The following is a 22,299-nucleotide window of genomic DNA, read 5'->3' as shown; positions in this document are numbered from 1 at the left end:
AGGTGGTAGCGTAGAACCTGGAAAGGCCTGGCCTGTGACCCCTCCCCCCCCCCCCCCCACCGTCGCCGCCTCTTCTGAGCTTCTCAGGCAGGCCCTGTAGCTGTCTGTCCTCTCTGGGTGTTAGGTCTTGCTCTAGGCATTAAGGGAATTAGGCCACCCTAAACCAAAACGGCACTTTTTCATCCAACTCAAAACGCTTCCTCCCCGTTCAGACCTGCCCCCCATTTCTGCAAACCACAAGAGGTAGCATCTCCGTATTCTTCAGCTCTCTCCACTCAAACCTCTCACCCCCCATTTCTTTTGGCCCCTCTAGTTGGGGCTTGGGGACAGGGGAAAGGAAAGAGTGACATCTCTCTTGACCTGGGCTGCTGTTGTCTGCCTGCCGTTTTCTTGTGCTCCGTCTCCCTGTTTCTGTCTCTGCATAGGTCTGTCTCTTGGAGTCTTCAGTGACAGCCCCACTGCCCACCACCTGGAATGTTCCTAGACACCCTGAGGCACACGGCAGTGACTTTTCCCACTCCCCTTCAGGTCTGTCCTGCCGGTGCACTCTGTCCCTCTATGCTGAGCCTCCCCCCTCAGGGTGCCCTTCTGGCCTCTCTCCGAGGTCCCTGTGCACCCTCTCCTTCCTGCCCCAGGGCGGGCGCCTCCCCGGAAGCCCCGCAGAGAGGCCCCTGGGTCTGTCCTTAGCACACAGCGGCTCGTCCCTCAGCCTGAGCCAGTTCAGGACAGTGGGAGTGCCCCGTCGCTGTCACAGCTGGCGAGTTGGGCTCTGCTGCTGCGCCCTGTTTTCTGAGGTGTGTGGACGTAAACCTTGGAGCTCTAGGGGAGACCAGTCTGAACTATGAAAAATTTAACGTGCAGTTTTCACCTTTATGTGAACAGTTTCTTCACCCTGTTAAGATAAAAAATTAGTCTTTAAAGAAATTCGTTTTTACAGGTTGACTCAGAAATCGAAGTTGCATTGAAAAAATTCTTGATTAATTGAAACTTATTTTGGAGAATGCACTGAATTTGGTGGTAGAGTTCTTAGAAGACACACACACAGATGTGTGTCACACGCAGACAGGGGTCATGCACACAGACGTGTGTCCTGCAGGATGACCCATGTGTTGGGGATCAGGTGGCCGTGTGGCTTCTCTGTTGAAGACTGCAGTGCAGGTGCACAGAGAAGCAGATGGTCGTTTTGTAAAGCAGACTTGGAAGTGGAAAGGTAGAGAACAGTGCTTCTGATTTGGTCGATTTCTGGGTTCCAGAGCCACCCCAAAAACGGGCGAGCGGTCTCGTGATCATGAGGCCGATGGCACTCGGCCCGTGGTGAGGCGAGCGTGTGCTGACTGCCCGTCACTGCAGCTGGGCCGTCCGTGGAGGCGGACGCCCTCGCCATTACTCTGGCTTGACGAACAGCTGAACTTTCTGAGCTTTAGGGGCGGGAACGACGTGCAGAGAGTGTGTTCTAGTGGCTCAGGCTTCATTTGTTCCTTCCTGTGAGTTGAATTTCCATGTGTCAGGGTCAACAGCTGGACAGACTCCTGGGCACAAGGGCTTTGTCACAAGGCCGAAGGTGAGGTTCAGCGTGACTGTGAAGGGCAGACATTTGCTCACAGGACGTGTTTTGTGAGCAGGGATCTTGGTGGTAATGTCATTCCGAGACAGTTCCCGGCTTGCCGTTTAATAGAGCCGTTTTAAAATGAGCGGGGCAGAGTTCTGGACCCGGTGACAGCCCTGCCCGAGGGCCGGCTCAAAGACTCGTCCAGGCGGCAGCTCCATCTTCCACGGGAGGGCACACGGCCAGCTGCCCAGCGTGAGTCGGTAACGTGCCGCCCTGGAAAGGCGAAGCAGATCCAGAACTAGTGAACATTCTGCCAGTTTTCTTACCGAGTTCGTAAAAAGACCTATTCTTTTCCCTTTCCAGTTTCAGGAGTTATCCTCTTAAGAAACGGTATGCTTGAGAAGGCTCAGGGAAGCAGTGAATGTGAATTTGTCAGAGAACCCACACTGCTTGATTTTACCGTCCTCGGGGCTCGTTTTATTCTCGTCACAGAGGAGAAGTAAGGGCGATTGTCACCAGCAGGAGCTGCAGCCCGGGGGGGGGGGGGTGCGGCAGCCGGTGAGCAGTTGCTTCTCTCGGCTCGTCTGGGCACAAAGGGGATGATGTAATCCTCTCCGCGTGGCCACGTGGCCCGCGTGCCGTCACTGTCTTCTCAGGGCACCTCTGCGTGGCCGCGCTTTGTCAGCTCGGGGGCGCGCGCTCGCCCCCCCCCCCCGCAGCACCCCGCCCCCCGTGCGTGTGCACGCGTGTGCTGCGACTCGCCACAGGTGGCTTTTTATGCCAGAACATGGCCAGCGTAGCACGTTGTGGAGAACCGTGGGGAGGCTGTGTGTGTGTGTGCGTGTGCATAAATTTAAAATCGGGAGATGGATGCTCCGTTGCCATTAGCAACCACTCGCCTCTTTATTAGGGGCAAAACGCTCAAAGCCCGGGCTTGCCCCTTCCTTCTGCTGCTTTCTCGTGAGTCCCCACAGCAGCTCACCTGAGCCTGCACCCGAGAGGGCTGGCAGGAAGACGGTTCCACGTTCAGCGGCGTGTGCCCTAAGCGCGTCCTGTTCAGCGGCCACGCGCTGCCTTCGGAGTCCTTCCTCCGGGGCCGGCACTCAGCCCGTCGGCCAGGGCAATAGCCGCTGCGTCATCGCTGCAGTGGACTGCACCCTTGTTTGTTCAGCTCCGGGCGACACACTTGCCTGCACGGGCTCGTTACATTCGCCAGCGGCTGTGGAAACGCAGCGTTGCCGGGGAGGGGACCGCGGCCGGGGAGGGGACCGTGGCCGGGAAGGGGACCGTGACCAGGGAGGGCACCACGGCCGGGGAGGGGACCGTGACCAGGGAGGGCACCATGGCCGGGGAGGAGACCGCGGCCAAGGAGGGGACCGTGGCCGGGGAGGGGACCACGGCCGGGGAGGGGACCGCAGCCGGGGGGGGTGGGCCGCCTTGCCACAGTGACGGAGCCGGGCGGGGGGCACTCTGCGTCTAAGCCCACTGATGTTTTTCTTTAAAGGGAAGATTAGGTTTGGCGCCTTTTTCCTCCTCCAGCGACCCTGGAGACTCTCTTACCAGTTGTTAGAAGTCCCTGGGTGTGTGAGTCCCCAGCCAGGGAGGCTTCACGACACCCACACAGCTTTGCACTGTGCCGCCTGGCTCTCCGGGTGATGTCATTGCAGCGGTTAGTTAGGTGCTGCTGCCGTAATGTTTAAGCATTTACAAGGCTTCCTTGGCTGTGGGGGCCCCACGCCTCTGGGGACCTTGTTAAGCTGTGCCAGTGCTCATTTCGATCAGCGTTTATGGGCTGCCCCTAAGGTGACAGAGCTTAGTTCCTGTATAAAGAACAGTCATAGCACCTTGATCCCAGATTCTGAAAAGCGCCTCATTATTTGGGGAGTCTGGAGATCACGGAGAAGGGAAGTTGGGGGCGCGCTGGTCGGTGCTGCCGTCTTCAGTCCCATCGTGCGTGGCTGGCGGCTCCCTCGTCACGGCCGCCCCTCAGGCAGGGACGATCCCTCTGCAGGCTCGGGACTGGGCGGTGGGGACCAGAGCTGGGGAGGCCCTCCATTCACCCAGCTAACACTCGTGGAGCGCTCTCGCCAAGCAGAGTTTGGTGCTTTGCACATGTCACCTCTTTGAATCCTCGCTGGGTCCTGGGAGGTGGGGACTGTCCCCGCAGGGCTCGGGCTTTGACTCCATCCGCAGGGGGAAGGTGTGAGGGGTGGGAGTGGCCTAATTAGTAGATGAAACAGGTGCCAGCAGAAGCCATGGTTATTCTGGGAAAGACGGGGTTGTTTCTTCTCCAAAATCAGGAGGCCAGTTAGCAGTGGACGTGTTTGAATGTGGAAGGAGAGAAAATCAAGTGAGTTAGGATCGTACAACCCGGCTTTTCTTGGTGACATAAGAGGTGACATTGAGGTGAGAAGGTGAGCTGAGGTCGAGGACTTGAGACCAGGGGGTTTGGGGACAGCCACCGTGGTCGGCACCTCTGTCCACCGGGTACGTGGTTTTACGTATGGCGATGGTCCACCAGGCACTTGACTCCATTTGGCCAATTCGTGAGATCACAGTGAAGCCTTAGCACAGGATTCTGAAGGAGCCAGCCTCATAAAGGTGTCCTTTCCAAGCGATCGTGCCTTTTGCCTTAATTGGATCCTGTAAAATAACATGCTGAAATAAAAATAAGTACCGGTTTGGTTTGGTTTGTGTTTGTTTACAAAAGCAGAAGGTCACTTTCTGACTGCATACTGGCTCGTGGTAACTTTGTGTCTTATTCAAGACTTTGGCTCATTAAAAATTAAGCATCTTTTTTGTGAGGCTCTCTGGAGGCATTTTCTGTACATCGGACGGTCGCTTTTCCATCATGTCTGTTGACAGCTCTGATTGCCTTTCCATGTGTGGTCATCCTACGTCCAGTCCTTTCTCCCGCCTCTCCTGCCGCTGCCTGGTCCAGAGGCCGCCTGGCCAGGCTGCCTGCCCTCTGCCCTCCTCTGCCTCCAACGTATGCCCGCATTCGTCATTAGCCTGCAGGTTGGGTTCTTCAGGCGGCCTCACCTGCGTCACTGAGGGACTCACCTCTGCTCTTGATGTGGGGCCTGTTCCAAGGCGCACCTCTTAGGGGGCCCCTCACGCTTGCTGCCACCTCCCCCAGGAAGAACAAAGATGACAGGAGAGCTCAAGAAACGATTAAATCGTCCCTCGAACATTCCTCAAAAACCGACCTTTCCAGATCCGAATTACTCAGCTCTGATTGGGTGGCCTGTGTATGAAGCAATGTCGGCTTTGCTTCATTCTGTAAACCAGAAGGTGTGGTCCTGGAGTGCATGGGCAGAGGAAGCTATGGTCTTGGGGTGCACGGGCAGAGGAAGCTGTGGTCCTGGGGTGCACGGGCAGAGGAGTGAAGGGACCAGGATTCTGAGCCTGGGCAGATAGATGGACAGACTCCCGCGAGACTGGCCTGTGCGCTCAGGGGTCCTGGATTTGGGCTTCAGCCATACACACTGCACCGTTTCCCTCACTGGGGAGCCTGGCCCCGGAATGACAATAGCCGTTCATCTGATCAAGGAGACGCCCTCCACGTCAGCACGAGGGTCACTGGCACGTTTCTCTGTCACGTCCCTGTCTGTGCGATGGTAGCTCAGAGGGACTTGGCTGAAGAAAAAGAGATGCTGGGTTCAAGGCGAAATGCCTTTATCTGCCTTGAATCAGTCAAACTTATGTTGCTTTTTCTTCCTTAAAGGTATTATGTTACAGGCAATGGCTTCCAAAATTTTGCGAAGGAATAAATCAACCAGTCTGACAGGTATCACAACCATAAAGGTTATAAGTAAAAATTATAATGCCGCGCTGTGAAACTCCATTCAAAGTCTTTTTACAGATATTCGTTTACAGCTGATTTTCGAATGTCTGTGCGGGGTTATGTAACGTACAACAAGAATACAGAAATACATTCGTCGTTGGTGACGGGGGCCATGTAGTAAAATCCTTTAGCCACCAGGCGCTTGAAGAGCATTGCTTGAGGCCGTGGTTCTCTAAGTCTGGTTCCAGGACCCCGGGGGCTCCCCCAGAACCTTTCAGGGGCTCCGCGAGTTAAAGCTGTTTTCACATCAGCAAGTCCTCGCCGGTCCTCGCGTAGCGTCGTTGGTGGCTTCCGCGACTCTGCGTGGAAGGGTGCACAGCGAAGCCAGCTCTGCCGGAGGCTGAGGAGTGTGAGCAGGAGGGGCGTGCCGGCAGCCCCCCGTCGATGTCGTCACGAAGTGTCGCTGACGGGCCTGCCGTGCAGGTTTAGCTTCGTCTCGCCCTCCTTTCCAGAGTGTGTAGTGATGTTTTCCCAAGCTCTTTCGGACACTCGGTGGTTCTTAAGTGGGTAGAGGGGTCTTGAGACCGAAACCTTGCAGAAGCGCTCTCAGCGTTAGAGCTCGGGGGGCTGACGTGCGGGGAGCCCGGGGAAGGAGGACAGGGAAGCCGGGGGCCGTGGCTGGCCCTTTGCCTTGGCGGCCTCCTCCCCGGAGGAGGGTTGTGGTTTCGCTCCCATTTCTGCCACAGCCCACACCAGCAGCGTGGCTGGGTTATTGTGTGTGAAGTGGGCTTTGGCGGGAACCCCGAGACCCTGAGACCAGCCCACTGCACTCTCTCTGTGGGGGGGCCCCTTCCTGACACGGAGGAGCAGCGACTCACTCACCAAGTGCAGGGACACGGGCGCTCGGGGACCAGAAACAGCGCTTCCTTTCTGGCAGTTCTTGGGGCGTCTTAAAGGGGAGGAGCCGGCAGAGGAATGCGTTTGAGGTCGAAATAGAAGGGGAAACATCTGGGGCATCCTGTTCTTTCGGTCTCAAAGTTTCAGGGCCGACGTGAGAATCTGTGTCGCTGTTCTATTAGCTTGGAGAGGTTCGAACCTAAAATTAATTTCAGAGTCATCTCTTGCCCGTTAATATACATGCTTTGTTTTCTTCTTAAGTCATTTGGGTAAAAGGAACCTAATGGTTGCTTCCTTAAAACATATCCATAGACTTATCTGATAGATAGTACAGGCTGTAGAGAGGATGTGGAGTTTAGCCATTTGGGAAAACAATTTGGCATCACCCCATAAACTTGAACAGGCACGTAGACTCTGACCCAGCGATTCCCTCCCATCCCCGGCCTATCCCTAGACCTAGAGAACATTCTGGAAGTGTATTCTGGGATACATAGCTGGGGCTGTTTATGGTGGCATCACTTTATAATAACAAAAATGGGAGACGGCAAACGTCCATTAACAGGGTTGCATGAACAAGTTCATGGTGTAGTCACAGAATGGAGCATTAAGCACAGCTCGCGGGCACATCAAGGCAGAGAGATGAGCCATCCGAACCGGGGACGAGTCACAAGAGAATGCGTGTGGCACGAATGATTCCCTTCCTAGGAAGCTCAGAGACAAGCAGACGGGGCAGCGTCGTGGGGCAATAGATTCGTGAATGGCAGAACTAAAAAGAAAAGCAGGGAGTGGCTATCCTGAAAGCCAAGTGGTTGTATCTGGAGCCAGGCGGCGGGGCCGTCAGGCCGGGCGTGGAGGAGGCTTCTCAGGGTTGGTGGTGCTCGGGGCATTGAACAGGATGGTGATTTCACCCGAGCGCAGGTAATACAGCACACCTGCACGCGGACCAGCCGGCCTTCTCTTCCGAGTCTGAGGCCTGTTTTGCTTGGGCTTTCAATTCGGGAGCTGAAAGGGTTAGGAAATTGATTTAAAGGCCTTTGGTTGCACCATAGAGTGAGTAGTTGGGTACTTGAGCCGTCAGGGCTCTCGGGAGTTGTTCGCCACAATGGCATCACCACCCGAGCTCCCGCCGCGGGGCTTCGAGGTGCTGCCGTGGCAGTGGCTGGGGCCGTGCTCCACGGAGCCATCTGCTCTTGCTTTCGCAGGAAACCGAAGAAGGGAAACTTAGTATGGTTTTTCACCACTTTAAAAACTGATTTTCGAATGAGTTTTGCCTCCACCAGGGTGGGCCGAGGGTGTGGCAGCCACGGACAGTTTGTACCAAGGCCAGCATCTTTTCGAACAGCACAACTAGCGGCTCGTTTCATTGTTTACCATGTGTGTAGGCAGAGTGGGGAAGTCCTCTCTGCTCTCGGTCATCTATTAGAGTGAGAGACGAGCGTATGTTAGGAAGACTGACGGCGGCAGATGAGGCGGGGTGGGAGAGGGGGGTGCCTGTGCCTCTGACTCAGGCCTGAGCCAGGTCGCTTTGCAGGGGTCGAGAGTGAGCTCCTGTAGGTTACAGACCCCGGTGGCAGGGTACGTGCAAGGGCAGTGCCTGGTCGTGCAAGCCTACCGCCCTTTTTGCTCTGGGCAGCAAACCGGCGTCTGCACCAGGTCCAGGGTCCCAGCAAGCTCAAGCCGCGGCTGGCGAAGCTGCCTGTGGGTACGGCACAGCTGTCACCCCTCCCCTCCCCTTCAGGGTGGGAGAACAGGAGTCCTACTCCAGTGGACAGGCTTCGGACAGCGGGGCGCGAAGTGAAAAGATGTCAGTCCGAAAGGGAGCACTTTTGGGGGTTAGTAAAGTTTTTGTTGACACCATTTTTAGTGAGAGGAGGTGAGCTCTTCCCAAAAAATTTTTCCCTGCAGGTGACTTTATGGCTTATCTGTTTTCATTTCCAATATAGTTCTGATTTTCCCCTTTCCATAAATGGAAACAAGCTAAGCAGGACCCTAAAAATGCTTAGGTATAAGTGGGGTGCCCTAGGGTTGGGGGGGGCGGAATGTGTCAGACTCTTAGGCAAATGAATGTTCTGACTTACAGTTCCTTAAATAATTTCTCGTCACTACCGGGAGAAGGAAATTGGCCAAGGTTAATTTGTCACAACTGTTGATTTTTAAAAATAAGTCTATTCTTTTCCATGGCTTTTGACAGTACATATCTCAGTTCCATTCTTTTTTATTTTTTAGTCAAGATGCATCTCCTTATACAAAACAGTAAATGTAGGTAAATGGGCAAAATTCCCCCAAATCCATTCATTTAAAGCACCCACAGATGCGAACATCTAGGCATGAGCCACGTCCTCAGCGGCCAGTGGTCTAACAGTGCCCCAAGCGCCGTTCGTTGGTCAGTTCCATGGGATGCTGTTCTGGGGGTCCCTCTTTACAGATGAAACAAGGGAGGGGAGACTGGGCGCTCGGCTTGGCTCCCCCGCCGGGTGGTGGCCGGCCAGGCAGCCGGGTTCCAGCCCCGACCCCGCACTCGGCACGCCGGTGCCTGCACCGCAGGTTTCGTCCTGAGCCGGGGCACCGTCGCCGTCAGGTGAGGCGTGTGCAACGCGGTGCTGGTGGAACCGAGGCGGGACTTCCTCTTCACACCTCTTGTGTCCGCGGAGTGTTTCCCTTGGGAGGAAGTTGCTTGTAATCAGCCCTGTGTCCTCTGGGTTCATAAGCACTTGGGGGGCAGGTGGATTTAGGTCCCTGCGGATACTGGCTGCAGAGGCCCTTCAGGCGCCATTTGCATTTTGATACTCATTAATTTGGGGAAGAGTTCCGTGGGCTTCCTGTAGGTAAGATACTGACTTAGCAGTCAGAGAACTGGGGAGAACAAAGCAGGTCCCCAGCCCCCCAGGCCTACAGCTCTGCGTCTGGGCGCTCGTCTGGGCGCAGCAGGGCGGGTCCGCAGACCTCAGCCAGCGGGGAGTTGGGCCTCCGCCTTCCCTCGCCTCCCGTGGTTAGTCCCTGCAGGACCCGTGGCTGGGGGAGGCCCTGCGACCTCAGCGCCTGCGGCCTCAGCACAGGCCCACTTGACACCGTCATCGCGTCAGCACCGACTGCTCCGGGAGGGGCGATGAGTCACGAGGTCGCACAGGAGGAGCGGCTTCACCTTTGGGAGGGCCGCAGCCCCGCGCGAGCCCTTGTGCCGCGCTCTGCTGGCTGCTCTGCTGGCCGCTGCTCTTTACCTCCCGCCGCGACCTTGAGTCGAGGGAGAGACCCCATGGCGGGCAGTCTCAGGGTCGCGGTCCCCAGCAAGCTGCCCTCCTCCCAGAGGGCTCCTGTCCTTCCTCTCAGGCATCTCCGTCTTCTTTACCATGCGAATTTGCACCCTTTTTCCTCTCCATCAATGCATATGCATAAAAATGCCAAGTGGGAGGTGAGCCAGTTCACAGTAAATCCATTCTTATGTCAAAATTTGTTTTTCCGTGGGTATATCTAAATTATTTTGCTTAATAAACACATTTTTAACCACAATTTAAAAAAATCGCATGTATGTAGAAGGAAATTTGAGGAGAAGGAGGTAGGAGAGGCAGGTAGAGAATGGAAATGAATTTCTCTTTTCGTATTTCCCATTAGCAGATGCATGACGTTCCTCAGCCCTTTTTGGTAGTTTCTTATGTTTCTTACTAGGAATTTAACCGGAAAGTAAATGAATAGGACCCTTTTTACTAGATTTTTTTCCCCCCTGCTGGGAAATGAGGGTAAGGCAGGACACCAGCCACCTGACTTACCGCGAGCAAAAAAGTCGCTTTAACCTCAACAGCCAGCTGAGACCTAGAGGCTGAGGTTGCCCTCATGGTGTAATCTTAAAACAGGACACATTATCTGTTATCTGTGACGGGAGCCCAGCAGCTCGGCCTCAGGGCTCGCACACTTGTTGAGCAGTCAGATCTTATTATGCCAAAGAGAAGTTCTAGAAGCAAATTTCAAACTTAGCTGTAGGTCAGCACTCGCTGTTAAGCCTCAAAAAACAAACAAGTTAGGAAGCGCCCCTTTCCCCCTTTTCGGAGCTGTCCTGAGTGGTGACAGAATCGCTCCCCCTAGGATCCTGACACTGTTGAAGGCTCTGTCTTCGGCCGGTCAGTAAGCATCTGAAGGACAGGACTGAGCTCGCTCCTGCTTGCATCCTCAGGCATCAGATGTGTCGCAATGCACTGCAGATGCATTTCTGATGCCTTCAGAGAAGATGAGGAAGAGATTGTCAAAGCAAAGCAGGTTGGCCATGTGTACGCTGTCACCTGGGTTTCCAATGATTAAAACATCAGTGTTACTCTTTCAGGATGTTGTTTATATTGTTATTCGCCTCTGTGCTTTGTGGCTTTAACCTGTACAGCAAGTGTTTTCCAGCCCTTTCAGAATGGTCTGGAACAGCCTGCATTATGTCAGGGACTTAGCGTCACTGCCAGTGACTGATATAAAATGTCAGTGACAAAGTAACACTTTCAGGTGGAGTTGTCTAGTCACAGCAATATCTGCATCTCTTTTATGAATAACAGTACGAGTATTTGCAAGACACTTATTGGTCCATCAGACTTTGCTCGTTTTGCATACATTATAAAGGCTGCTGTTGCTCGCATGCATGTTTATGGAAATCAGAAACATGCCATTTAGGGAGAAAATCTCCAGGGCTGTGAGAGCCCCATGTTTAAGTACGTCCTCTATGAAGGCCAAGTGATTAAAAATGCAATTCTAAGCTGCATCAAGGACTGGGTAGTAGAAAGTTCTGCCAAATACTTTGATGTTATTAAAGATGTATCTTTTTAATGAGTGTATGTTGGAATTAAACCCAAAAGGAAATAACTTTTCTGTTCTTCACTTAAAAATAATTTCCGCATTCTCCCAAATCACAGCTTGCTCTTCCCCTCAGAGAAGCCTTTAATAATTAATCAGGGGAGTGGCCGGGGCAGAAGATAACTTTAATTTTTACATTGTAAAAATCCTAACATAAACCTTTCCTACTTTACGTATAGATTAAGCGTAAGGGAATGCAATTTTATACACCAGTCAGTGAATTTGATACACAGAGACGGAACGCAGTCAGTCAGTCCCCTCAGCGTCCTCAAAGCGCGCGCGCCCCGGGCACTTTGGTCAGAGCTCTTGTTGGAGGCTTCCCCAATCTCGAGGTGTAACTAGCTGGGTATGAAGCCCCGGGCTCCGTGGCACCATGCAGTGACTCCGGACCGTCCCTTCCCGCGCGGAGCATGCGTCTTAATGGGAGGGGACACGGATGTGTGTGTAGGTCGTTAGCGTGCAGCACAGCAGGGGTTCGGGGTGCCGTGGGAGTGCAGGATGGGTGGTCTGAGCCAGCAGTGGGGGCTGGGCAAGGCGTCCCGGGAAGGGTGGCTCTGGCCTGAGTCAGGAGCCGGGAGGGTGAAGAGCGCGTGGGTGCGTGTAGGTGTGCGTGCGCGCGGTACGGGGTGTTTCAGGCTGGCGGGAGACCAGTGTGTGGTTCGGTGGTGAGCGAGGGCGTGTGGCACCTGCTGGTGCTCAGGATTCCTGGATCGGCCGTGGATTGGGGTAATGAACGGGGAGCTAGCGAGGCTGCGGGGGTAAGCAGACGTCAGATCACGAGGGTCTTCGTGCATGTCAAGGAGTTTGGGCTTTTTTTAAGGGCACCAAAAAGCCATTGAAGAATTTTAGAGGAGCGAAGTGACAGGATGTGTGTTTAGGGGAGCGGCTGAATGGGTCGGAGAGAGTCATGAACCTCCATCAGGGGATTGGCAGAATAACCCCTGTGAGGGAGATGGTGGACGAGGGCTGGGCAGACATGGTTAAACCACAGTCCGCAGGGTGCTCGAGAGCACAGGGGGCAGGGAGAAGCCCAGCTGCTTGGTGTGCCATAGGGCGGATGGTTTGCCGGGCCAGGTACCGCGCGGGGACCCGCACAGCAGGAGCCCCGTTTGTGGGGATGGGACGAGTGCAGGGCTAGACAGCGAGGTGGAGACGGCTGCTCCACGGGCACACGGGCGCCCTCTCCTTCGCGACGCGATGCCCTGTTCTGGTGATGGCAGGTCCTGCTGGGCAGGCAGCACCCACCATCAGTCTCCCTCCCTGAGCTTTAGGTCTTCTGGGGTGTCCCCCTGATCTGATCCCTCTGGCCTAGGTTTTTCCACAGTAAGTGTCTGCACCGCAGAGCTGACCACACGTGTGCATTGCTTCCCCGGACAGTTCAACAAGACCATGGGTTACACTTCACGTTCAAGGCTCCCTGGTGCCCTAGCAGGGCAGGTCTGAGCACACAGAACTTCTCATATCGCTAATTCATGCTACTTCTCTGTGCTTGAAAACCTTTCTACATCTTAGGTAATAATTAAAAATATATTTGTTTAAAGGACAAACAGTAGGTAGGCTTATAACAGCTTTATCTTACAGAATAGGGCTGTGACCAGCATTGAAAATTTATGTGGACATTAGAATATTTTCTCGTTTGATGGCAAGGGTGCTAACATGTATGAAATATTTGACATAATGATTTTAGTAGTGAACTTGGGTAGATTTGCTAGCGATCAAATCATTTGATCAGTAGTTGTACTAGTTGTATCACTGTGGTTCATTTGATCACTGTGGTTCAGTTAGGTTTCTAAACAGCTTTCTTGGGAGGCAGTTTCTTTTATAAAGCACACCTTTTGGAGTAGGCCGTTATCACAACCACGTGTATGCACGTGTATGTATGTGCGTATGTATGCAGCTTCGGATGTTGAGACTGAGGTGCCAGAGTACAAGCCACAGGTGAGCTTCCTCCAGAGACACCTCCAGGTGAACTTTACAGACACACAGACAGCCCTGTGCTGGTCCCTGGAGATGCAGCAGTGGATGGTACATCTGGGCACACTGGGTTCTTTTTTGATGTATGGGAGCGTGAGAAGGTGGAATCCCTTTATAACAGAGCTCCACTTCAGGCTATTGAAATATTCCCTTCCACTGGTTTGAATTATGCTTTTAAATTAACTTTTAAAGCATAGTTAATACATAATTAAATCATTAAATGTTAAAAATTCTATAGATTGTTCCATTTCCATTAAAATATTACAGTTGAAGGTATTTCTGCTATTACAGTCTTTTGGGTTACTTTGGCTTGTTTTGTGTTTTGTGCTCAAGACATTAAAAACCAGAGCTATTTCAAGGTGAAATGCCCTTATCTACCTTGAATCGGTCAAACTTGTGTGGCTTTTTCTTCCTTTAAGGTATTATGTTGAAGGCAATGGCTTCCAAAATTTTGTGAAGGAATAAATCAACCAGTCTGACAGTTATTATAACCATAAAGATTATAAGTAAAAATTATAATGCTGCACTATGAAACCTCATTCATATTCCTGTGTGATGTGGTCTGTGAACACATTTATATTCTTGATATAATTACTTAATTCACTTTCTGTGCATTTTATAAACATTGTGTATGTGTGGATTTTAGTTATATATATAAATGATGTAAGGTTTGCATTATGTTTTAATTATAAGTAAAAAACACGTTTTCACCATTTGATTTATAACCTTTTATCATTGCCTCATTAAACATTTCGTAGGGATCCAGGCTAGTTAAAATGCTTCTTCCTTTCCTCTGCAACACTAGTCTAAGTGCTTGCCCAGCTAAAACCCTTGATAGCACGACACTGTGCCACCGCGCGCAGCCGCTCCCTGTGATCTGTGACTAATCCTGCAGGCACTGCAGAGAAAGGTCCAGGAGTCGGAACTGCGGCCCGCCTGCCTGGAAAGGGTGACGTCACCTCCACTTGTGCATGCGCATGCGCGCCGCCTCTGATGCAGAGATTTATCACTCCGCTCTTTGTGCTCAGGGGTGCGTGCGCGCCCGCGTTCCCCCTAAATACACTAATGAGCGCAATCTGGTAATTACCAAGCCTTGGGCCTTATAGTAACCCTCCAGCTTACTGTTAATGTACCTTTCGTTGTTTCAAAATGCTGCTTTATTAATCAATACGTTTTTGTTAATACAACCTGTGTTTTTATAAGTATAGGATTTTTTTTTTTCCAGTTTCTCCCGCTTTCGATTTTCCCATTTAGTAAATGCCAGAGTAGGACAGCTGACGGTGTTTTCTGAAATGGATCAGGAGCACAGTTGGTTTCGTGGATTGTCTTCCAAGGATAAATCCAAGTGCGGGAGGGGAGGCAGGCTGTTCAGAACAAGGCACCAGATATTTTGTTCAGCTCAAATGATCAAGAAATGACTATGCTTTTTTTCCTAATACTTTTTATTAAAAGCCTCATCTGACTGGTTTAATTTGGGAATTACATAAAATTTCAAGTTACTAGTATCTGGAAGAAATCTGAGGTTAAAAAAATTAACCTGTGTTTTAGTTAAAATATTTTTTAATTGGATTTGTTTTTAACTCGTTTGATTTATTTCACCTTAAATTTTTCTAACCACAGTGTAAAAAAAAAATACTTTTAGAATAATGTACTGCATAAAAGCTCTTACTCATTGTGGACATATTTCCATGTTTTTTTCTTTATTAAGTAAAAAACCTTGGGGGCTTGTCATTTCTGTTTGTTGTTTAGTAAAATATCTAATACCAACAAGTGACCCACTGAGTGAGCATTCTGGTCAGCAATTACGTGCTTCAAAAGGTGCTTATCAACAATAACAGTACAACACCTCTTCACAGAGTCTTGGGAGAAAAATGAGAAATCGATCTGACCAGTGAGGCATCAGATGGTCGAAGTTTCAGACCCCCGATGCAGCTATACGATCTCCCATAGTTGAATGGTGACTTACAGGATAATTTCCTCCTGGGGAAGAGAGGTTAATTTTCCTTGTTACAGATCTAAAACTATAGGAACAGCCATCTGAACAACACTGAGCTTTATTTCACAACTTAAGAAAGAAAGTGCTGAGGAACTTCGGCGTTTCTGAGTGGGGCACAGAGCCGGGGAGGTAGGTCCTCCTGTTCATTCTCTCATTCTTCCGGCTGCCCGTGTCGTGGTATCTGGGATGCGGCAGGAGACAGCACAGCCCTCCCCTGACTGCGCAGGCTGCTTCAGAGGAAGAGAAGGAAAAACTAACTTCTTGATGAGCAACATGATGCTTCTCGTTTAAAGAAATATGAGCAATTTGGGAACAGGGGTTTAAAATTTACTTCAGATTGACATGCAGCTGAATCAAACAGCAATTTTAAAGGTGATAGCAGAATCAGTTTTGGCAAGCAAGATGCTGAACCTTGGAGTTGAGATTTTTTTAAATGAGAACATTAAAACCTTTAAATACTCAAATACAGTTGTTTTAGGAAAAGGTGTTACTTGTAGAAACTTGAAACTGGAAAGAGGAAAGGAAATTGTTAAGTACTAACTGCACATTTATATTAACGAGAAAATCTAATTTTTAACCTAAACTCCTTTTCTTCAGTGGCTTTCAGCAAATATTAACCTCAAGATCTTAGAGTGGTGGCAGCCTTTGTCATGTGAACATTCAGATTCCGTTCCTTGTGAACTTGGTCTGAGAGAGCACTTGTCGCTGGCCTTTTAGAATGTCCCTGGCAAACGCCCTCTGTGCCTGGGGATGAGCCTGGGCGGACTGTCTCCTGAAGCTAGCATTTCCTTGAAATTCACGTCGGCTTCTTTGTCTCACGTAGCGGAATGTGCGTAATGGATGTACAGTCATTCACAAAATAGGTACAACTAAATGCTCTCTAACTTTGACCATTTACCTTTTCATTATCGTCTTTCAAGTTTCTCATCTTTTTCTGCCCTTTCTCAATTTCACCAAAACTCTTCTTTGTGATACCCCCTTCCACCTATTAGTGGCATTTTCAAACTCCCTCGGTGACGCTTAGAAGTAAAAGTGCTGCCGACTCCTGGCCTGTGGCACAGAGGTATGTGCTGGGATCTAGAAGCGTCACCCCACGGGGGCATGTGACCTTCCTTTCCCCCGCTGTGAGCGTGGGAGGAGAGGTGTGTGCTTCCGTCAATAGTCACCGAGCATATCCGTTTGTTCCAAAAGTTTAGGAACCACAGCTAGGTCCTTTCGTGCATGAAGCAAGAAGACAGTAGGAGTGGTCTTATCTGCAGTGTAATCTAGAATCACTGAAAGAGCACGGAAGCCATTTCTTTGTAAATTTTTTTGTTTTTATGGTCGCACACACTGTTTTCATAAATAGTTCTCTAGGGCATGGAAAAGAATCTGCCTTTTGATCTGAGGATATTTCGTGACTAAGTTCTTCCTTCTTTTAATTGAAAGTTACATGATGTATTTAATGTATCTAGCTTTAGTACATATACATACATCTTCAGTCTTTTGCTTATGCAACATAAATATTATGGTAAAACTTTAGGATTTATATTTATATTCTAGTTTTTGTTTGGATATGTACGTATGTATGTATATATGTATGTATGTTTATATATCACAAAAGAAATATAACACATTCAGCACCAGTTTAGCCTTTGATTTGTGTGCCTTTCCTCCTCTAGAAAGACCGAATCTTATTTAATGTAGGGTAGTTCAGGAATTGATAGGCTAATGTAACCACAGTTTTAAGAAACTGAAGATACTTGGGACTGAGACTGTGGCTTTATAGTGGGAGACAGGAGGTTGAGACTTCCACTGTTAAGTTCTGTTTTCTTCACTTTTCACATGGGCCGCGCCGTTCTTCCTGGGGGCGGCCTGGGCGGCCTGGGCTGGGGCAGCTCCCGCCTCCATCCTTCCCCTCCTTCCCTCCCTCAGGCGTTAGCGGGCAGGTGTGCTTCAGAGCCCGTGGGGGCTGTCAGGAATGCTTCGGCGTCATCATGTAAGGCACACAGCCCTCTTTCAGGGGACCAGCACCGGGATCAGGACCTTCTCGAGAGTCGTGTGAGAGGGAGCTAGACCCACAGGTGGGGTCTCGTTTCCGGAGGGCGGGAGGCCAGGACTGCCACGGGTGGCACTTCTCGGAGGGCGTCCGTGTCCTCGGCTGTGTGGCGGTGGTAGGAAGCATGCCCTTTCTTTGCTGGCAGTAGAAAGGGGGTCCTCTTCAAATCTCTAGGTTGGGTTTAATCCTTCCCAGTGTTTCTCTCGTGGGTTCCGCCTCCACCTTTGCCCGGGCCCCTAGCACTTTGTGCTGCTAATGGAACTTTCCGTTCTGTGCCGTGTTCTGTGGGTGTTTATAAACTCGTCTCCTCCAGGGCCGCCGTGGTGCCCAGTGCCTGTTGCCATCCCTGTCCACCTCAGATGGAATCGGGATGTTATCAGTCTCTGTGGACCCGCTCAGAAGTGAATTACCCGGTGACTGGCAGTGAATTGCCGAGACTAGATTGCATCCATTCAAGAGTTTTGAAGGAACCTTAAGGATGAAATTGCAGAACCTTTGGCTCTCGTTTTGCTTTTTATAAACAGCCACTGTTTCATAAGCTTGGCGGGTTGCCAGCACGAAGCGTGGTAACACTGGAAAGCAACACGGCCTGGTGAGCTGGCGGCCTGGGTCGTGTGGCCAGGTTAGTGTCACGAAGCCTTCTGGACCTCGGGGTCCTCATCAGGGTGTGTTTGCTGCCGTCTTTGTGCAAAGTCCACGGCGATTGTCAGTGTCGTTGTCAATCCCCTTGAACCGGGCTCTTAGGACATGTTCTGTGGACAGGAGAGATTTACTTAGTGTAATCACAGCATTAATTCAGTCATTCTTTGCCTCGGTGAGTGATGCGCTGTGCAGGCTGGGTTCTGTTACATTCCTCTCAAAGGCGCTGAGTTTGTGGTTTGCTTGCTTGCTTTAGCAGGCTGCTGATTGGGTGGGACTCAGGCTACAAACTCTGCTGCTTCGACTTGAACCTAGACCTTGCCCTGCACGTATGAGGCTCAGGGGACAGCAGAGACTTGGCCAGGTTTATACTCTGAATTCGGGGCTCCCTTCTCCTTTCCGTGATTTCTCAATTTCAGCTGCTGACGTCGCCCTGAACTGTGTCCTCTTTCTTGTTTTAGCAGCTCCTTGTGGCTTAGACTGGGCCCTGTCCTCAGGCTGAAAGCTCTCATCTGGGAGGTGCAGACAAAGCAATTCCCTTTTTCCACGCTCTCTCCTTGCATTTGGTCGCTCTCCCGGCTCCTTGAGATAGTTGTGTTCTGTAGATTTAGTTTGTGGCCGGGCTGGACCAGTAGGAGCTGCGCAGGCCCAATTCATTTACTTTCTAATTCCAGGTCTACATTTTGCATTGGTCGTGTTACCAAGCTAACTTTCCGGATGCTTCTCTTGTACTATTTTGGCAAAAACAAACAAAAACGAACAGCGGTCTTTTTTGTTGTTGTTGTTTTTGTAGAGATTGCTCTGCCAATAACGATAGTTACTAGTTTTGATGAATATGGCCAGCATCCTCGAGCGCAGATGATCTGTTAGAGACCTCTAAGAGAAGTATCCTGAGGTGCTAGGAGTATGAACATTTTTCACCCCCACCCCCCATGCAGACATTTGCCCCGGTGAGCTGGGCTAGGCATGTGTGGGCTACGAGAACGCCTTTCGCTTAGACGGACATCGGCGTGGCCTGAACTGCGTGCCGCGTGCGCCCTTCCCGCGAGATCCCCACTTGGCCCTCTAAGGTGCTGAGGGCTGTGGGGAGAGTCGGTCTGCAGTGAGATGGGGGCCCTGCCACCCTCTGAAGCAGGTGGCACTGGGCCACCTTACCACGTTAACCAGTGACATCGCTCCAGGGGGGCATGACCCAGAAAGCCTGGAAGGGCAGAGCCAAGAGGGAGCTGCGGCCAGTCCCCAGCTATTTATAGTCCCTTCTGTCCTCTCCGCCACTGTGTATTTTTAACGACTCTGGAGTCTGGTAGCATGCGGCTTTGAGCTCCCCCTAGAGGTTTTAGTGTGCTACAAATAGCAGTTTTTTAAAAAACAATGTTGCCGCTTTATTTGCTAGTATTCACATTAATCTGTAAGATCAGAATGGAGATTTTTGAAATGACCTGGACTGATTTCACGTCCTATCTTATTGTTAGAAATGGCCGGGAGCCAGCTGGGTACAGTTGCCCCTGGGTCTGTGTGCAAATCCTTGCTTGGCATTCAAATAGCAGATAACTCTGTGACCAGCGACTTCCCTTTGTAGATTTCACATGTTTTCAGATACATTCAAGAGTTGATTTAATGGACGTGAAGAAAGCTGCTGTTTTTGCATTGGATAGAATTGCTAAGAAATTAAATGTAACTCAAGCAACCTAGTAATTTTGTTTTTTCCTTCTGTATTTCAGGGTTTCGAAAAAATGATGAAATGAAAGCTATGGATGTTTTACCAATTTTAAAGGAAAAAGTTGCATACCTTTCAGGTAAAGTTTAACTTTTGAATCCCTTTTTTTTTGTTCTTCCGACTGCTTCTGACACAGTATCAGAGTCTGAGATAATAAACGGACTCACCCGCCACACACAAAAGCGTTGGCATTTTGGTGGATTTTTAACTGCTTTATTCTCATAGCATTTTCCTGAGAAACTGGTTCCCTAAGCATTTTCTTTTAGCCAGGAGGCACATCATAAGGCAGTTAGCATTGGTGATGATTAAAGCATGCTGGTGTCTGCCACTCAACAGACATTTGGCTTTTGCCCCGATCAGTTAAGTAAAACAACTTATTTTTTTTTAAAAGTCTGTCATCTCAGCGCAAAAGTGGTGGGAATGTGACTGTATGTCTACAGGTCTCGCGTTTCTTGCCATGGGCTCTTGTGTTCTGTAGCTCCCTGTGGCTCCCGACTTCGGGAGGTGAGAAAGCCCTCACGCCCATGACATCTCCTCCTTTGGCCTCTCTGGGCCTAGAACCCTTGCGATGGCCCATGAAAGCCCTGTGATCTGCCAGCTGGGTCCTCCCCTTACCTGCAGGACCTGGTCCTTGGGGTGCCCGGGCCTCCGGCAGTGTGGCGACAGGCTGGGCCAGTCTCCCAGGCTTTGGGGCACCTGACTGCCCTCTTCTCTGCACACAGAGGGTCAGCTTTAGGGCTTTTTCGGGTTGTCTCCTTGGCTCCCTCCTGCATGAGCGGAATAGCCACTGGGTTTTATACCGTTCGGGCACTTGTTCACTTGTTACAGTACAGAGGTTTGCAAGAGTTTTCTGCTCGGTTTTAGCAATGAGTAAGTCTGCACATTGTCTCATGGTTTAAGGCACTCCTCCTGGATGTTTCCCTTGATAAATTTTTATCGTTCTTGGTCATACGATGCTGATCTGATGTCCTCTCTTGAACGCATTTTATTTTGAATTTAACACCATTGGCTGCTTTTATATGGTGTGTGTGTCGCGGTGGCCTGTGGGACTGGCGTGTGTTTAGGGCGCAGCTTCCTGTGGTGTTTTCATTACTTGTTCTCCCCTCCTTTTCCGTCGGGCAGTATTTCTTGGCCCCTACTAAACACCGTTTGATAGTTTGCTGAAGTAAATCTAACGCATTTGCAGGTTAACAGAAGAGCGTACGACGTTCGTGAAAAGAAGAAGATGCTTTACACTGTTGGGAATACCTGGTTAAAAAAAAAAATGAAAAATAACAACACTCGGCTTGTGGCGCACTGTGTCAGAGTCGCCTTTGCTCTTTCCTCATCATTTACTGACAAACGGCATAATGTGGACTCGTGCTAGTCTGGCGAATTCCTGACGTTGTAGTTTACAGATGGATTTTAAAGTTAGTAATACTGAAAAAACTCTACTCATACGTATTAGAATGTCTTAAAGAAAGCTGATCCCGCATGTTCATCAGTTTTGTTTTTTTTTTAGAGTTTGTATGTGTGATGAGACCACTTGCTCCTTCTGTCCCCCTTTTATTTCTAAATTTCTTGCTTTTCCGCTGCCTTTTTTGTTAAGCTCCTGGAGATAGGCATGCAAAGAACAGTGGAAGGTTTAGACTGATGATTTTTATTTGTATTCATTCTTGTATTAAGCATTTAAAACAGAATATGTTATTAGATGGAATTTTTATGTAAGTTTCCATCGAAACAAAAACGATTTCCCTTATAATTAATCGAAGAAATAAAATCGGCAGTCTTCAGAGTTTGTCATGAATCTTTACTAAAACCTTAAATTCTGCAGGGTTAATTAAAGCTGGGCATCTTTAGTGGGGAGAGAGGTTTTGCATTGCAACAAATTGGTACAGAGTGGTTTTAAAATATGAGAGCCTGCAGGACTTTGCCAGCTGTATTAATGAAGTGAAGTTAGTAGGTGCCACCACAATTTTATAGTTCTTCCTAATTTATGACCAGATTGGCAAGTTGCGTTAGCATGAGCTGACTGCTGATTGCCTCAGGCTTGCTGTGATCTCATTTAGGAAGGAGAAAGGAAAAAAAAAAAAACATAAAAATTAAAGACAAATGACGATTTGTGTGCTAAATTTTTATTTTCGAAAAGTTACAGAGAATGAGGAAACTTAAAAAAAAATTTACCTGTGACCCTGTTTTTTTTTTTTATTGAGAAATAATTGACGTACCCTAAAAACCACCTTTTATAGTATACAAGTCAGTAGATTTTAGTGTAGTCACAAGGTCATGCAGCCGTCACCTAGGTCCAGAGTGTTTTCATCCTCCACCCCCCACCCCAAGTCTGGCCATTGCTACTCTTTCTACTCCGACCCCATTTTTTGAAATATTGGAACGTTAGAGTACCTTCGTCGAAGCTCTCCATGCAAGGGGCTTTTCATAAGTCAAGTCCATGTGGAATAGCCCAGGCTTTTAAAAAGACCAAAAGATCAGTGATGAGGTACTTAGCAGGTCAAGGTCTCTAAAAAAACCAATGAGGATTCTTTGAACTTGAATATTTCTGATCCTCAGTCTCACTGCCAGGGTTTCTAAAAAGTAACCCTCGTTGCACCTAAGTAAGATGACAGAATGCTGCCTTCTCCATTCAGAGGGTGATTAAACGAGGTTAGATGACATAGCCGGTTTCACGCTCGAAGGCTGAAGGGGCAGGGGCAGGCAGAAGGGGCATTTCTGCTTACTGGTATACATATGCGTGGACGTTTAACGTCGTGCGTTTATGTATTGCGCATATGCTCAATGCGTTACATGCATTTGTAGGATGTATATGTAATGTAATATATACTATATTTAACGCCAAGTCTGTGCATATATACACACATATATACGACATGTATAATTTCAA

The 22,299-nt window shown here is 49.7% G+C and overlaps 1 protein-coding gene across 2 annotated transcripts in view; it reads left to right on the top strand.

The window, feature by feature from the left end:
• Positions 1–22,299, top strand: part of TRIO (trio Rho guanine nucleotide exchange factor) — a 300,662-nt gene that overhangs the window by 78,227 nt on the left and 200,136 nt on the right. For both annotated transcript variants that reach the window (XR_004952348.1, XM_016152143.2), the window contains exon 2: positions 19,426–19,500. Coding sequence is in view for 1 of the 2 variants with exons in the window: in XM_016152143.2 (XP_016007629.2) it covers positions 19,426–19,500 (75 nt within the window). In the remaining variant the exon portion in view is untranslated. The remainder of the gene's footprint in view (positions 1–19,425; positions 19,501–22,299) is intronic.

Source organism: Rousettus aegyptiacus, unplaced genomic scaffold (assembly GCF_014176215.1).
Source record: "Rousettus aegyptiacus isolate mRouAeg1 unplaced genomic scaffold, mRouAeg1.p scaffold_m13_p_8, whole genome shotgun sequence".
Lineage (NCBI taxonomy): Eukaryota > Metazoa > Chordata > Mammalia > Chiroptera > Pteropodidae > Rousettus > Rousettus aegyptiacus.
Note: the sequence above shows the minus strand (reverse complement) of the source record. Positions and strands in the feature narration are given on the sequence as shown.